At 44.8% G+C, this 17,500-nt stretch overlaps 1 protein-coding gene across 4 annotated transcripts in view; it reads right to left on the bottom strand.

The window, feature by feature from the left end:
• The window catches only part of nfia (nuclear factor I/A), a 113,270-nt gene that overhangs the window by 29,140 nt on the left and 66,630 nt on the right, over positions 1-17,500 (bottom strand). For all 4 annotated transcript variants that reach the window (XM_039606750.1, XM_031743528.2, XM_039606748.1 and 1 more), the window contains exons 3-5: positions 14,211-14,276; positions 13,583-13,657; positions 826-943 (exon numbers count right to left, since the gene is read on the bottom strand). In XM_039606750.1, coding sequence (XP_039462684.1) covers positions 826-943; positions 13,583-13,657; positions 14,211-14,276 — 259 coding nt within the window. The remainder of the gene's footprint in view (positions 1-825; positions 944-13,582; positions 13,658-14,210; positions 14,277-17,500) is intronic.

Genomic DNA, 17,500 nt, shown 5'->3' with positions numbered 1-17,500 from the left:
GGCTTTAATCTCCACATTTCGACTTTATTCTCACAACGATCATCAAATTTTTTTCTTACTGTGGCGCTGATGTGATAAGAATCATTCTTTTGTTTCGCTCCTCCATTTGTTTTGGTGTAAAATATTTGTGGACAGTAGGGGGCAGTCACCTATCCACGTTCAGTCATGCAGGTGTGCTGGCAGGATATGACATCAGCAAGGCTGTCGGGTGATCGGGCTGGTAGTCTGTGCTTGGTGTTACGTATCCGACTCAAGGACAGCTGGACGTGTGGACTGAGGAGGAGGGCATTGAACTACCCACCCTGACCCACCCTGAGTGACAGTCAGCTGTCAGACTGCACGGGTGGAACATAAACCACCTGGATTTGAATGTTTGGAAGTAAAAAAACGAAATGAAGCCATCTGGAGTTCTGGTTTGGGAACGTCGGCCAATGATGAAGCGACTTCTCCAGCATTGCTGAAAGGTCGGTCCACGGGCCACCAGGTGGCGCTCACACTCAGCACTGAGGCCTCACCGTTCTGTCCGCTGACAGCTCAATAAAGGTTATTTAAACAGGGCACAGGTGCTGCGAGTCACTGCACAAAAACTGCGTCCCATTTATTTTATTACAGGTGCTCCATGAAATCTTGTAAAATAGAAGAAGTAGAAAACTGATTCTATAAAAGCACTTATTGGATCATTGTTTAGAGTTTTCTATGACGCACATGTTTCCCTCTTTGAGAAACACTTTGACCTTAGTCAATCGATTGATTGATTTCAGTCATTAAAACTGATAAAAAGTGACATTAACAACAGGAGGAGGTGCTGAGTGTGCTGGTGTGTACCTGGAGGAGGAGGTGCTGGGCAGTGGTCTCCTCATGGCTCCTGGGCTCATGCTGTAGTAGGAGGAGCTGTCGAGGTCGGCCAGCGAGAAGTTTGGCCCGGTGCCGGCTGCGATGGGCGCTGATGGACAGACAGATAGAGAGCGTCAATACGGACACGGTGACATTTTTATATAGCCAGTGCACACATACACACACACCTGGAGGCTGAACAAGGAGTGTTAAACATGTTGATAAAAATCAGGAGAGAAGCTGTGAAAGCTCCTCACTGACACTTTCAGGTTTCCTTAAAGGAGACAAGAAACTTCCTGCAGTGAAGGAGACTTCATGGGAGTATGGACACCGCTCCGATGAAAGCCTGCTGCGGCAGCAGTTACTGTCTCATAAAGCTGGTGCACACGAGAAAAGAAGAGTAAAGCTTCTAATCATCCAAAGTGCACATTTAAAAAGTAAAGCTTGACTCTTATTAAATGTGTTTCCTCCTGTCTGAAGAGATGCTGCAACACCACGAGTCACCGGACATCTGACCGCCCGTCACGCCACAAGCATAACATCAGTTTTATCACGTTTTTCCAGTGACGGGGTCAGGCTATATCCTGGACCTCCTGTCTCCTGGAAACGAGACTGATTGGGACACTACCTCACAAAGAGTCCTTTACTGTTGCTGTACTTCAGCAGCGTAGAGGGAAACCGGAGCGGTGCTTTCACTCCTGCATTGATTCAACACACATAAATGTCGCTGGGTGGACCAGCACTCTGAACGCATCTTTGAAACATCCAAGCTTCAGTGAAAAATTTGTGATCGCCTGTCAGAAATGGAGGAGGAGCTTATTGACCCCCTCTGAGGACAGCTGATTGGTTCAAAGGACAGGGCCTTGAAAATAAGTTTCACTTATCGTCCCGCCAGATGTCTCGTGTGAATATTCCTGCGTTTCAAACACACAACTGATTAAACAGTCTGACTAACTCCACGTTAAAACACCAATAACCTGGGAGAATATTTTAAGGAGAATTTCTGAGTGACTGTGTGATCGAATGTTTGCATCAGTCACTGGGATTCTCTGGCCGAGCAGAACCAGCGGATTAGCTGCGACATATGATCCTCCTGCAGCTTCCAGGGAACGTTTTCTGAGCTCACCCTGAAGCGCATGATGCAGGGATTGTGTGCGGACAGGTGTTGTTGTTTAGCTCCTCGTTAAACACTCCAGTGAACGCACAGATGTGTGCATTTAAAATTGCCCCACCTGTGTGTGCAGTAGTGGGACTCTGTTCAGCTCAGAGCTGTTAACGTCTCCTCTGATGGTCAGAGGATCGTCAGGACTAATCTGCCAGGCGGATGAATTGGCTCAGGAGGTGATAAAATTACTGCCCTCCTTAAAAAAAAGACAAAAACGAGTCGCTTTTATAAACGAGACTCTTAAAAAAAAGAGAAAAACTTTATTTAAAGTCTGCCGCTGCTCCCAACAAACAGCCTGACTAGCAGCCGAGCACCACTTGTCTCTGTTTACATGTTCAATATTAGCTCACGACAAGAGTTTATGACATCATTGCATATTAGAGCAGTTAGCACACAACATTAGCATCTACCAAGAACAACAAGCTGTGGCCCTCTTCCTCTCTGATCTGTTCATGTTCTGCTGCCCCCCCCCATCCTACTCTCGGGGGACAGAAGCTCTTCCACAAAGCCCTGCGAGGCTCTCCGTGTTAAAGGAGGGAGGGAGGGAGCGAAGGGGCGATCCGGCTCTTTGTTGTCAAATGCTTCAATTTGAAAATCCTGCTGAACAAAGGCAGCAATCAGCTTCAAAACCGGACATCCGTCTACCCCCTCGCCTCCAGCCCCCCCCCCCCACACCCTCATCCCTACTCTTCATCGTTTTATTGACAGATAGCATGATGGCGTGATGGGATGAAAGGAGGAGGAGGAGGGGGGAGGGGGAGGACTGACAGGACCTGGTGGGGAGTTTTCTGCTGAGCTCAGCACCGTGATCCCGCTCCACCTATCTATCACTCTCTCTCTCTCTGCCCTGCAGAGATAGGGCTGACCTGAGACACGCACACATGCACACACACGCACGCACACACAGGCAGACCCACACACACACACGCACAGACACGCACACACAGACACAGAGTTGGTCATTCGTGTGTGGACGTTTTAAACTCCTTTCCCACGGGAGCAGGAAGTAAAAACAAAGATAATTTAAAAACTGAAAAATGAAGAACATACAAGTTTCCTGTGACTGCCACGGCTCGTAATGAACAGTCGACCTGTTCTGTGTTTTTACATCTGAGGACAGGTAAATTTACCCTCTAATTTAATAATTGTAGTCCACTTTTTTATGACTCCAGTTCTGGACGGGAACTTCTTGTTCACTTCTCCTCTGAGGTTTCACAAACTCATAAAGAGTGTGAAGCTTTCAGTGAAGCCAGTCTTGAATTGAAAAAGGCAAAGCTACCAAACCGTGTGGAGAGTGACTTTTAACTGTGAAGGAACTACTCATCCCATAATGCACTTCAAATCCCAAACTCCCCTATAGACTCAATTCTTTTCGTTATCGCAGTCTTGATGAAAACCTTGAGAACATGTTATATGGTTTCTGAAGCTTCATGCTCACTAAACTCATGTTTAGACATTTTAAACATCTCCATGGTAACATGGAGATCGCCACCAATCAAAGATGTTAAAACAGCCATCATAAGCAAGTCCTAGACTCCTTAACTAGTTGCATAAACTGTTAAAAATAATGGATAAGTCCCTGTGATAGTAGTAAACCTAACTGGTCTCTCAGATGGCCGCCCCTCACTGAGCCTGGCTCTGCCAGAGGTTTCTTCCTGTTAAAAGGGAGTTTTTCCTTTTTCCCTATAATTCTACACTTCCAACTGTCTACCAATGCTTGCTCATAGGGGGTTGTCTGTTGTTGGGGTTTCTCTGTATCATTGTAGGATATTTACCGTACGATATAAAGTGCCGTGAGGCGACTGTTGTTGGTGCAATATAAATAAAGGTAAACTGAACTGAAACTGTCCAAAGTGGTAAAACATTAAGAATAAAAACAGAATAAAAATAGATAGAGAGAACTTTAATAATCCTTTGGGTAGGTTCCTTCGGGAAATTCAGTAAAAAGCTGATGTTTTTCTAGAATAAAAAGAGATAAGGATATAAAAGCAGCCAATCATGGATAATCTGCTGCATGTGCTCACTGAGGCTGTGGGTGAACCTCTGAGATGTTAATGGTTAATCATAAATGAGATGACAGCTGAAACATGGTGTTGATGGGCTCCGTCTGAGAGGCACTGCTGCACTGACGTGTGCAGCCTGTGGAGGGCGCTGGCAGCACTCTGCAGCTGCTCCTGGTTGATTTGTATCCTTGCTGATTAGATTTCTGGCAGTAATGAAGCTGCTCTGTGTTTACTTCTTGCATTTGAATGCCGGGGGCCGGTGCTGTGCTGCCTGGACGTCTGCCAGCCGGAGCTTCGGCTCGTCTTCGCTGTATTAATGATGCTTTCAGGTCACTCGCCATACAGTGGTTACTACTGTAACCCCCCTTTAAAGCACATCTTCATCGTGTTTCTGCGAGAACTCACCAAGGCTCCTCTTTGATCGCTTACAGCTGTTCCCTTTGTTTTATTGTTCCAAAGCACACTTTCATTATTATGATTATTATTGTGATTATTATTAAAATTGTCAAACATCTTTGTGTCGTTTGTGCCACGGTGCCCATCTGCTGCTGGCACACCACCAGGTGTGTGTGGCAGAGGGCAGGGGGAGGGAGGAGGAGGAGTCTGAAGCATGCAGGCCTCCAGGTTTATTCATCTTTCATCCTGTGTGTGTGTCTGTGTGTGTGCGTGAGTGCGATAGCGAGACAGACGAAGGTACGAGAAGGTGCCAAGTGGGTCATCTGCCTTCTTATCTATTTGAGTGTTTGTGTGTTTGCACTGTGTGTGTGTGAAGCCATCATATCAGCTGTAATCCCCAACATCCTTACGTCTAATATCAGCTCTCCTGACACACTGGCAGGAAGTGTGTGTGTGTGTGTGTGTGTTTTCATGAAATCTGTTTCAGTGCCAAGGTGCACTGCTGGCACTCCACTCATGCATCTGTGTATGTGAGTGTGTGTGAGAGAGCTGGTTACAAGTGTCTAAAAACATCAAAGAGACTCGGAGTGAGCTGCAGCTCCTTTTTCAGCCTGTGCTACACCAACATGCCAGTTTATTAGGCACAACTAATAACTGGAACACCCAATGTTTAATAGATTTACTTAAAAAGATCCCCTGACTATGAAAACGTAGAGATCGTATCATTTTCACACAAATATCAGCGTTTTAAATCTAATATGTAAAGAAACATATCTGTCTTTGTTTCTACCAGGTTTGAGAAGTCCCTTCACCTGCAGTAATTTAACAGATTGCCATACACAATCGTGCTTGATTTACCTTTCACATCTTAAACTTACAGTGTGTAACATTTTTCACCACTAGATGTCAGTAAATTACAGATTGCAGTCAACTGAGTTCTGTTTTCTTACACTGCCCAGTTCAAGTGCATAATTCCAGCTAACATGTCAGCTAACAGAGATCAAAAACATTTCGAGTTTACCCCATAACGGCCGCACCTAAACGGATCTTCCCCAGAATTTTCTGTGGAACGCTGTTAGTCCACTGTTTACCTCAGCTATCAATGCAGGGTGAGAAGTGTCCTCATTTATTTAGCTACTCTTAGCCTTAAGTTAGCTTGTGTTAGCCTTAAGCCCCTTTTCTATTAGTACCTACTTGCATCGACTCGGCACGGTTCACAACAGTTATCAGGGTTTTCCATTAGGTCATAGTACCTGGTACCAAGTACTTTTTTAGTACCTGCTCGCCCAGGGTTCCGAGTCGGTACTAAAATGTAACGTCGTCAGAATGCATGCCACCGATTGGCTGGACAATAGCATCACTTGATGAGTCATGAGAACGTCATGTTCACAAAAATAAAACCACCCTTTTGTGAAACTCGCCAACGAAGGAAACGGTTACAAAAAACAACGCCATGTTCCCAGAGCCTGACAAAAAGCCACAGACCGAGCAGCAGGTATATTCTTGCCTCGACGTCCACCTTTTTTGTAGCAATCATGTTGTATATTAATTACACTGCGGGACACGTGCGACAACCACGCACGTTAGGTATTACCAGATTGTAACGGAAAACCAGTCGATCTGAGAGGTGATCCGTGGTGAGTCTATCCGAGTAGGTATTAATGGAAAAGGGGCTTTAGTTAACTGTTAATAGCCTCGGTAAGCTGCCGTTTGCCTCTGTTAGCTACTGTTATGGTCATAATGAAACTGTCTGTGAAGTGGATCTAACATTGTTGGACTCTTAGTGAATAAACTCTCATACAATATAAGAATGTAATCAAACTGTTTGTCAGAGGGAAAGTGTGATTTTTAGGAAACTTGAGGCTAACATTAGCTGGTATGTGTATATGAGTACAGTACTATTGTTTTTTCTATTAAATAACCCTTAAAAAACTATTAACTAGACCTAGCAATTTTATGCTGATCCCTCATGTTAGCAACCAGCAGCTCTTATTTCCTGTGGAGCACTGCTTTGATTAAATTCTGACCAGTAGGAATTCTGGTGACAGACGGACGCCTCGCTGTTGTCAGTTCAACAAGCACAACAAACACAAGTTACTGTCCACAAACTTATGGCCCTCATAAACGTAGCTGTAATGTCTCGCTCAGGTGAGGTTTGTACAGAGCGGCAGAAACAGACCGCGAGGGAGAGGACGGAGGGAAGAAGAAAGAGAGGAGGAATACGAGCAAAGAAAAAAAAGAAAGCGGAGGATCAGAGGAAGAACGACAGGAAGAGAGAGTTTAATGACACATCGCAGAGAGAGAGAGGAAGGAGAAGTCAGGAATACACTGAAGTGACCAATTACATGTGACCGCGGCCGCTACACTAACCTGCCCGCTCGCTTGCCCGCCCGGCCTCTCTCTCTTTGTGTGCTGCTTTAATAGGATATTGATCGACAGAGAGAGATTCGATTGGCCTGCCAGTGAATTGTGTAATGGCTGCACAACGCCAAGGTCACCCGCTGTGTGTGTGCGTGCGCGCTCTGTTCAATACCCCACCAGCCCCCCCTCCACCACAACCACATCTCATCTTCTGGTGAGCTATAGGCTTCAGTCACCCCTGCAGACCCCCGCGTGTGTGTGTGTTTGTGTGTGTGTTCATTCCACTTAAAGAAGAACCACACCAGAAATGATTCTTCATATAATCACAGAGAGTGCTGTGGGGTGATGATGACGCAGGTGAAGCTTCAAGTGAAGTTCTGTCTATTACCATGCCGGTGTTCGGAGTTCTTTACTTGTTTTGATCTCTGGACTGTTTCTTGGAATTGGCCTTTTTCCTGTGCCTCATTCTCACTGTTTTCGACACCGCCTGTCACATTACGCGTTTAGATTTTCTTCAGACTCCTGGTTTCCTGGTCTCAGGTCTTCCTGAGACTTCCCCCTCAGCACGCAGGAACCAGAAGAAGTTTGTGATCTTTTCTTTAGCATCAAATGGAGACTCCCAGTGCTACTTCTGCACCATATCCTACCACCGGGAACACTTTCATTGAAACACATACTAAAGTTATCCTCCTGCTAACACACACACTGAAGCGATCAGGTGACCTTTGGTGGCAAATCGTAATTTCTGCTTCCTGTAATCTTCCACCTCATCCTAACATGCTGGAGTCTGAATTTGATCCTGCATGATGCAGATGTTCCCCTGTTGTCACTCCCTGCACAGCTGCTTATTTGTATGAAGAAATGCATGAATTCTTTTTATGCTCCTAAAGGGGAACGCTTAGGAGAATGAGGGCCGCAGCGAGAATCTGCCAACGTCAGCGGAGTTTTACACTGAAATAAAGGTGTCCTTCCAGGTTTGCTTCAGCATCATACATATGTTCTTTGGCCACAGTACGGTGGCCCTGAGAGCTCAAAACATCACAAATATATAACTGCAGGAAATTATGACAACAGCTTCTTCAAGAGGAACATAAAAAGCTGTAGAGTTTGGACTCATGAGGTGAACGTTAACATAAATCAGCAGAAACTTCCACATGAATTCGTTTCGACTGAGGAGGAACCTGAGGATGGAGCGCTTCCTTCAGCTTCCACTGTACTCTGAGACATTTACAGGTTTCCTCAGGCTGGATCAATTTTTCTACAGAAATAACTCACACAAATGTATAACTTTTGGCTGTATGAATAAAATGTACTGAGATGTACTGAGAATAACATGTGTGTATTGTATTAATATAAAAGGAGATGAGATTAAACACATTTTTCAGCTTTGTCTACATTTAATATTTCTAATGTGAGCAAAGTGAGGAGTAAGAAAAGTGTCTGTGGCAGCAGAGCCGAGCTGCTTTAATGCTGCTGCAACACACACACACACACACACACACACACACACACACACACACACACACACACACACACACACACACACTCTCTATAAGTACAGTATATATTCATATACTTACACACACAGACACATTCAGACAGACACAAATGTATTCACAAACACACACACCCTTTCGCTCTCTGTCTGTGTGTGTGTGTGTGTGTGTGTGTGTGTGTGCACGCGCGCGCTTTGTGTTGGTCAGCAGATTTGCAGCGATGCGGCTCTGGAAGAATCACTTATGGATTAGAGTGCAGGAGAGTCCACAGTGTGCGTGCGTGTGTGTGTGTGTGTGCGCGCAATAGGCATTTCAGGTTATCAGTTAAAAGCTAATGTACTTGAATAGTGTGTGTGTTTGTGTGTGTGTGTGAATACATGTTCATTCAGCCTGAGAGAGACTTCATTTATAATACAGTCGAGTAGAAAAACTTTGTCAGTAAGAACAAAAAAAAAAGTAAAAGTTATTTCTATAAAAAGCAAATAATGGAGTAAAATAAGAACATCTGCAGGTAGAATTCAAAATTAAAGGATAAAAATGAGAAATCTCATTGTTCTTCATGTTTTTCCAAGTTTCAGCTTCACGTTGAGTAAAATTGCAACGCTTTCCTTAAGGCGATGGTAAAAGTAAATGGAGTGAAATAGTAGCCAGAGCTAACGGTCTAACCTCAGCTTATATTGAGGAGCATTATAATGATCTCAACGCTGATAAGACGCTGCTTCCATCTGCCCAGAGAAAAAAATCATCTCAGGTAAACCAGGGCCATCACAGATGACCCCTCGCACCCCGCCCACCACCTGTTTGACCCACTAGTCGATCAGGTCCCACACCTCCACACTCACTAACAGCTTCTTCCCCTGGGCCATTCAGACTGTTAACAAACACTACCCCACACACCCCACCCCAGCCTGCCCGCCCACCCACCAATCTGCGCCATGGTCTGAGTTAGGGCTGGGCGTTATGGCCCAAAATTCATATCTCGATATTCTTTAGCTGGATGGCGATACACGATATATATCTCGATATTTTTTTTAAAGCCATAAAGTAAGAACAAAAAGAGAGTTCTTAGTCAAAGCTGTGTCCCAGATCTGACACAGGCACTTTCATTAACTTACAGCGTAGATGTACATGAAAAAATTACTCAGAAATAAATTATCAGCATTTATTAAATAATAATGCTCCATAAATAAAATAAAACAATGTTGTTTTTGTGCATAACAAAAAGCTCACAACTGTGCAGTCAAAATGTAAACTAAAAGAAGCTGAGCATAATACCAAAGACAGACAGATTTCGCAGCTGCTCTGACAAGACTGACAGCCTTGAGTTTGAAATCCGGTTCGTAACCATCTTAACAGGCGCCATTTGTGGTCCTTATACACACATTGTGGTCCTTATAATATTAAGTTGAAGCAGAGTACGTATTACTCTGCAAGGCTCCTAACTACAGTAGCCGTAATGCTCCAACAATCCATCAAGCGGTGCGGCTTCATAGCTTACAAAAGTTGCAATAAAACATTTTTTGACAGGTTTCTGAGCGCCGTGTATCACATAAATTCAGTTCGCGGTGAGTAAGCACAACCACAATTCATACATAAGGCGCACTGTCGATTTTTGAGAAAATGGAAGGATTTTAGTGTACACTTATAGTCCGAAAAACGAGTTTTGTAAGGTGGTTTTTTTCGGGGCAGGAGGCTGGGAGACTTCGCGGTCTGGGATACAGCACGCAGTTTCACACACTCTTCATTTTGCACTTTATGGCGCTGTAGTAAATGGTAAATGGTGAAAATTCTAGTAGTGCTAGCTGCACGGCGTCAACGTGCTGAGTTGCAGTTAGCATTAGTGGTTAGCTCGTTAACGTGTTGACGCCATGCAGCCCCATGCACGGGGCGATCCATGGTAACTCATTAATGGAAATTTGCCGCGTTAATGCAGTTATAGCGTTAACGTCATTTTAACAAGAGTAACGCTGACAGCACTAAAACAGTAATCTCCAAATGTTTTCTTTTTACCGACCAGCTCCTCTTTGACAGCTGCCGTGTCCATCTTGTTGTTGCCTGCAGGTGAAGCGATGGGGGAGCTGTGTTCAGTGAAGGAGAGAGGCGAGGCAGAGTAACATTGCGTAAAGATAAAAGTGGACGAAAGAGAGGAAAACTTGCAGCTCCACAATTATAATTATAACGTAACATAGACTATATTGATATAAACGATATTATCACATCTCAAATCTTGTATAAAAATATATCGATATATTTAAAAACTCGACATATGGCCCAGTGCTAGTCTGAGTAACCCTCATCACTCAGGACACTCACACATGGACTCTAAGAAGTCCTTTTTTTCTTTGCACTGCTTCTGAGCACTTTGCCCTCTATTGTGTGCCTTTCTCTTATTTTTGTTTGTTATTTCTTTTATATGCTTTATATTTTATTCCGGCAAAGTCGGTGTGAAGCACCCACAACTTCGTTGTACATGTACAATGACAGTAAAGGCCTTTTCTCTTCTCTTCTATCATCTACCGTTCTGAAGGAACCAGTTCTCCTGCTGAATGTGCTGACAGGTGTCACGTGAAATTTAAAATTCAGTTTCTCATCCATCCAAAGCAGCACTGAAGACCACAATGTACAGCACCACTGAACAGTAAAGGACAGTGTTGTCAGCATAGAGGTGTAGTTTACAGCATGATTTGCAAAAGTCTGCCCACAGGCTGCCTCACTTTTGCTCTCAGCGTCTATTTTCTGAACAATTCCAATAAGCCTGAGCTCAAAGTGCTCAGAGCAAACGCATCTTCCGGACACCACTGCACTCACGGCGCTATCAGCTCAAAATAGTTGTATGGCTTCTCAATCAAATCAAAAAAATGGGTGGCACTTATAAAAACACCATTTAGCACTTTCAGGGCAGAAACACAGACCCTGAAGAAGACACGGCAAGCCAACGACATCAGCAGCAATGCAACACCAAAAACCACTGTTCTAGTGCATCTACCATCATTCTATAAATTGCGTGTTTCTGTGTGGAGGAACATGTTACTCTTCTACGACTGTATTTCCGTGAAGCATCACAACTGCAGCCCTCATGTTTATTGTGTTAAAGCACTTTAATGAAGTCCAGTGTGTGAACAGGAGTCTGTGCAGGCTGCAGTCATTTTAATTGCTACGTGACATTACAGCTCATTTCAGGGACACGCTGCACACAGCAACATGTGTATGTGAAAGACTAAGTGCAACCTCGTGTCCAATAATAAGTTCCTGCTGAGCAAAGCATTTACCAACATCATGATGTTCCTGCTGTTTTTAGGATGTCCAGGCTCCATTCAGGCTCCAACGCGTACCCATACATGTGCTTATGCGCTCTGTCCCCTCAATAACCTTCCAGATACTGGCCAATCAGAGTACGTGGGTTTCAGTTGGATTTGGACAGAGCTGAGGAGACTTATTCATAACTTTGAATCATGTAAAGCTACCCTTGGAGAACAGAAAGTTTAACAGACTTTTACTGATGCTTTTAATTTGAAAGAACGCCTTATATTTCAGTGTCATTAAGTGAGTGTGAGATAGCAGCTGCATGTGAGTATCTGATCAAGCAGGGATAACTGTGTGTGTGTGTGATCGATGGCTCTTTGATCGGGGGTCTGTGTGTGTGCTGACAGGCACTTTACATCGCCTATTGTTAGCGGTGGGCGATCGACAGACTCATATAGATCCCACTGCGCTCTCTGTCACTCTCTCTCTCTCTCTCTCTCTCCTGCATGTCGGCACTTTTTAAAGGTCACGTCCCCCCGCCTCTCTCTCTCACTTGTCCTTTCTGTCCATCGCACACCCATCTTACCCCTCCCCTCTCTCTCCTCCACCCTGCGGTCTCTCGATTGCCCCGCCTGTCGCTCATATTTCCTCATAATTAGAGTTGAGTTGGAGCGGCTGCTGATTGGCAGCAGATCCTGGATCTGAAGAGTTTTAATATCAACTGGGGCTGCAACGATTCATCGAGTAATTCGGATAACTCGATTATAAGAAATCCTCGTTTAATGCACAGCTCTGCAGCACTCACTCACAGACCTGCAGTAGAAACTCATTTAGGAGCAGCGTGTGGATAAAAAGTCTGACCACATTCAGCCCACACAGTCGTGATGATGCTGAAACAGTTTAACACGGAGGTGGAGTCTGTTTGCACAAGAGGCGGAGCCACAACAGTACAGTGAAAAAACTTGTTTGTATGGCCCAAAGCAGCAGATGTTCCCGTGATCACCATTAAAACCTTTACTGGGAAACAGCAAGCGGGAGTCCTTCATCAAAGCAGCTGATCGACAAACTACCACAGGAAGAAAAGGAAGTTTGTAGCTGCTCTGCCCAACGCTGTTCGTTCTACACAGAGAAAAATCTGCAGATGAATTGTTATTATTAATATTAATTCACGACGCACCATCATAGCGTCTGTTCTCAGCAGCACAAACACTTTGCATCAAAGCACAGGACAAACGTCACAATGCCGATATGCTCGTAGACACTGCGTTCTCCTTTAAAGGCTTACAGACACAAACTCAGTCATTCACTGCACACATACGCACACAGATACATACATACACACCAAATGTAATCTGGCTCATCCAGGAGATAAAACACTGTCACAAACTTTCCAAGAACACAGAGTAAAGGTACACGTTTTAGGTTTCGGTTGCATACAGATTATATTGACCTTTGACAAGAGACTTGAGGTTTATTTATGTTTGCATTTAAGAAAATGTTTCCTATTTTAATATGGCGTGTAAACACTACGTCATTTTGCAAGACCTGTGTTTTTCTCTTTTGAATATTTATCACAGGAGTATTTCTTATCTGAGAATTCGATTAATCGATGGTGCTTCAGAGCCTTCAGCTGACTGGCCGCTCGTGCACTCTCCTGCATCACATTCACAGCGTCGACTCTCACCATCTTTAAAACACATGCTGTTTGAATCTGTGTTGTTCACATTTTAATCTATGATGTTATTATGCACACACTGAGTTTGGTAATCAGTTACTTATAAGGTGTTACTAAGTAACAGTTATTACTATTGTTATTACTATCATTGTTATAGAATATGGTGAACACCTGGCTCTCACTCTCCTAAACATGTTCTTACGTTCATCAGCAGGAAGGCCACTCAAACACACATCAGCAGCTACACACAGACACACACACACACACACAGTGTGTTCATTAAGACAGGCAGCCTGTGGTTTGGTCTGGAGGAATTACATTAGATCCACTATCGATGACAGATCTGCGATCCAATCAGTGCTCGGCCTCACTGCAGGAGGAGAGAAAGAGAGAGAGACAGAGAACTTACTCTGAGACACTCGGACGAGCTCGGCCACCGTGAAAACTCCAGGTGTCACGAAGCTGTCCTGGAAGCCCAGGTGACCTGTGAGCAGAGGGAGGGAGGGGGTTATTACTATATTACTACTGTATCACCAACACATACCGGCACAGCCAAACACTGACAAGCCCCCGAAATCTACACCTGCAGCAGGATTACAGGTAGTACTAGTACCAGTAGTACCAGGGAAGGATCAGTATGAGTGAGGAAGTACAGGCTTCTGCTTCCCAACAGGAATAATCAGGACCAGCTGTGTGTCCGAGTGTGTGTGTCTGCATGCACGTAGCTGAACACCAGGGTCAAGGTCTAACACACACACACACACAAAGTAGAGAGGATATCCTCCTCTCACACACACACATACACACACTGCTATCACATCCATCAACACACACTTAAAAATCTTCCATACGCACTTCCCTGATCCAGACAAACAACCTCTCCTCAGGAATGTGTGTGTGTGTGTGTGTGTGTGTGTGTGCATATTTGACCACAGCCTCATTTCGTTTAACCACACAGGGTCACACACAGGCTGGCCTCAGTGTGTGTGTGTGTGTGTGTGTGTGTGTGTGTGTGCGCGTGTGTCTGTCTGTCTCACCGTTCTCCGGCTGCTCCTTGATGTCTGATTCGCTGGCCTGATTCGGGCTTTCTGATTGGCCAGATTCTGTGGAGAGAAACACAAAGATGAGGACGAGCTGAACAACACCAACTTAATAACACAATCACACACACAGACACACACACACTCAGTTGTCTGTTCTGATCCAGCGGTTACTTCACTGATAGCTGGGAGTTAAAAAAAAAGAAGTTATCTTTAATGTTATCATGAAATGTGTTTCATCCTTAATAAACAATGTAAATACATTTTCGAAATAAAAAATATTTATCAACCAGGAAGCGCAACGCTTTCAGAATAAACTCTTAAAGCGTCAGAAAGTCCCACACAGAGCTGACATCACCTTCGAGCTGCTGTTGGCTAAATTTTGTCCTTACGTCGTGGCCTCTGCCCTTAGTGTTCGGTAAAATAATGCATTACCATTTGCAGATCAGGTTTAGCTCTGCAGGTAAAGTAATCACGTTTTTAGTTACTCTTTCAAATAAGTAATCAGTGAAGGTGTTGCTGCAGTTTCTCTTGCTCTACAAATCCCAGATCATCCGAGAACAAAAACGAGCACCAGCGAAGGCTATTCACCAAAACGTGGACTTAGTGTAGCTCAGCAGGTCATCTGCTAATCACAAGTTTGGTGGTTTGATTCCCAGCTGCTCCAGTGTGCATTCAAAAGCACTCTGTTAATGTGTCAGCATATGTGTAATTGCTGTTAAACACTGACTGTGTGTGTGTGTGTCTGTGTGTGTAGAGGGGATGCCTGTATTGATCTCCACACCACAAAACCTTCACCTGGTATCTCTCACACACACACACACACACACACACACACACACACACACACACACACACACACACAGCAGACTGACTGGCAGACTCCAGGTGCTGCAGCTGATTCAGTCACACTTTCTGCACACGCTCAGTGACACAGGGAGAACTCGGAGCCTATGCTGAAGCTCAGAGTGAGCAGACGGGTGGAAGGATGGAGGAGTGAAATGTCTGAGGAGGAGCTCGTGTCAACTATCACAAATAAGCCAAGCAACTGCGACCACCGACGCATGAACGGATAAATCCTCTTCATACTTAGTCTTTAAAAAGTATTTTGAATAATGTTTGATAGCTAAAACTGAAGTTAAAATGGCAAAAATACCCGGTGCGTGACAGAATCTCACATGGTGCGCCCCGAGCGTTTTCAAAAACCTCATGTTTACATGATTACAATGTACAACTACACAAAAAGTCATCGATTATCCCGTCATCAGCTGAAGGCATCTATACGTAATAGAGTCCCGCTCAGTCCCAATCCATGCAGCTGCTGGAAGGTGGGAATTCTGGGAAGTACTTGAAAGCAAGGTGGTTAAAAAAGAGGAAACGGGTCATTTTCTTATGTCACAGGATTCTCTGCAGTACTCTGAAAAACAACGTCCAGCCTCACTGCTTCCACAGGAACAGCGGGATCAGCAGCAGCCAGATGCTGCTAATCAGTCACGTGATTAACCGATCATCAACAGTGCAAGAGCCTCTGTGAAGGCAGAGGTTTTGGCAGTTTGCAGGTCTCAAGCATTCAGGTGTCTTACATCTCACAACAACAACAACAACAATAATAATAACAATAATAATAATAATAGTAAAAGTACTTTTATAATTACCCATTGCAAATATTAACTCAAACTTTTACCAACAGGGGGCAGTGTTTAACCAGCGGGTGTGCTAAAATGCTTTGCTCTTCAAACTTTTAGTCTTTTTTCCCTGATCATTTCATTAATCGCTTAAATAAAGGCTACACTGACCGACTGAACCTCCTTGTGGCACATAGCGGTATTACATGGAAGTACAGCCCAGTCCTATTTTGACCAGAGAATATCTCTTCAACACAACACGGATGGTTTGAGCGCTAATGTGTTATCAGCTGTTGCTTCACATTCTTAAAAATGCTTCATTAAAACTGCATCAGATCAAACTGAGCTGCAGGCGTCTGTGACTTATTTACATATTTCTTTCTTTTATTAAACTAAACTCGTCTGTGTTTTTAGAGTTTTCTCACTTCTATGTGAGATCTGACGTTTTTTGTTGTGGACGTGTGAGCAGCAGTAGGTCAGCTCTGAGTATCATGGCAAACGTTCTTCCTGTGTGCAGCTCGTGCGACCGGCCTCTCAGTGCCTGCCTCCTCTTCCAGCATGCTCTCTGCTCCGGTGCAGCTCCGCTCTTTCAAATGATTTAGCGGCTTCGGGGGCATCGATCGGCCACGCTGCAGATAAAGTAGGCAGGGAGTGGAAGAAATATTACCCATCATCCCCCCGGAGCCTGCTGGCGGGGCCATGACTCAGGAGCAGACGGAGAGAAGTTGGAACGTCCAGAAAAGCAAAACTTTTAATTAAGGCAAACATGAAGGAAAGTGACGCACGGCGAACGTGACGGAGGTCCGGCTGAAGCCGCTGCCACGTGGGCCCAGATGTGTGATCCAAGAGGAAAATCAGGATCAAGAGGAAGAGCGGGGCTTCGCTTTAACGACTCACACACTGGCTGAACGGTGCGGAGAGATAGTCAAGTGATTATCTCCTGATTCTGAGCCGTGAATACGTTTTTTTTTTTATGTGAGAGGAAGTGACAGGAGCGCTTTTTGAGTGAAGGGACGCGGGTTGCCTTTGAAGTGATGGTTTGCTGAGTGTGCCGGGTCATCCTGCATGGATTAAAGGGCTTCTCGTTAGTGTAAATCACTTTGGTCCAGGTTTGAATCCTGGCTCTTTCTGTGGAGTTCTTATTACAGAGCAGACGTTACGGACGCTGTGCCTCTACATTCTTGCCGCGAGGTTGTGCAGTTCAGTTACATTTAAGAGACATGAACTTTTTGCATTGAGAGGACCCCCCCCCCGGCCCCCTCCTCTGTCCCACACACACACACACACACACACACACACACACACACACACACACACACACAGAGCAGCATTTATCAGGCTTGTTTTGCATGCTGTTCACCGCGTCTGTTTGCTTCAGCAGCTTAAAACAAAGAGCATCAGGCGGAAACCACGGCAACTACGGGGTGGGGGGTTAGGGGTGCTGCTGATGGGTGTGTGTTGGAGGGCACTTTCACACACTGCCCCCCTACCCCATCGTCCCCCGCTCCCCTCATTCAGCCGTCAGCAGGTTAATTAAATATGCTAATGAGGCGTGGGAGCAGACCGGACTGTCTGCATCCACCCCCCCACTGAGGGGCGTGGATCATCTAACTCAAACCCCCTCATCACGGATATGAAATTAAGTCATATATTATAAAAGAA

Source organism: Oreochromis aureus, linkage group 23 (genome assembly GCF_013358895.1).
Source record: "Oreochromis aureus strain Israel breed Guangdong linkage group 23, ZZ_aureus, whole genome shotgun sequence".
Classification (NCBI taxonomy): Eukaryota; Metazoa; Chordata; class Actinopteri; order Cichliformes; family Cichlidae; genus Oreochromis; species Oreochromis aureus.
The sequence above is the reverse complement of the archived record's forward strand: the minus strand, read 5'-3'. Positions and strand labels throughout refer to the sequence as shown.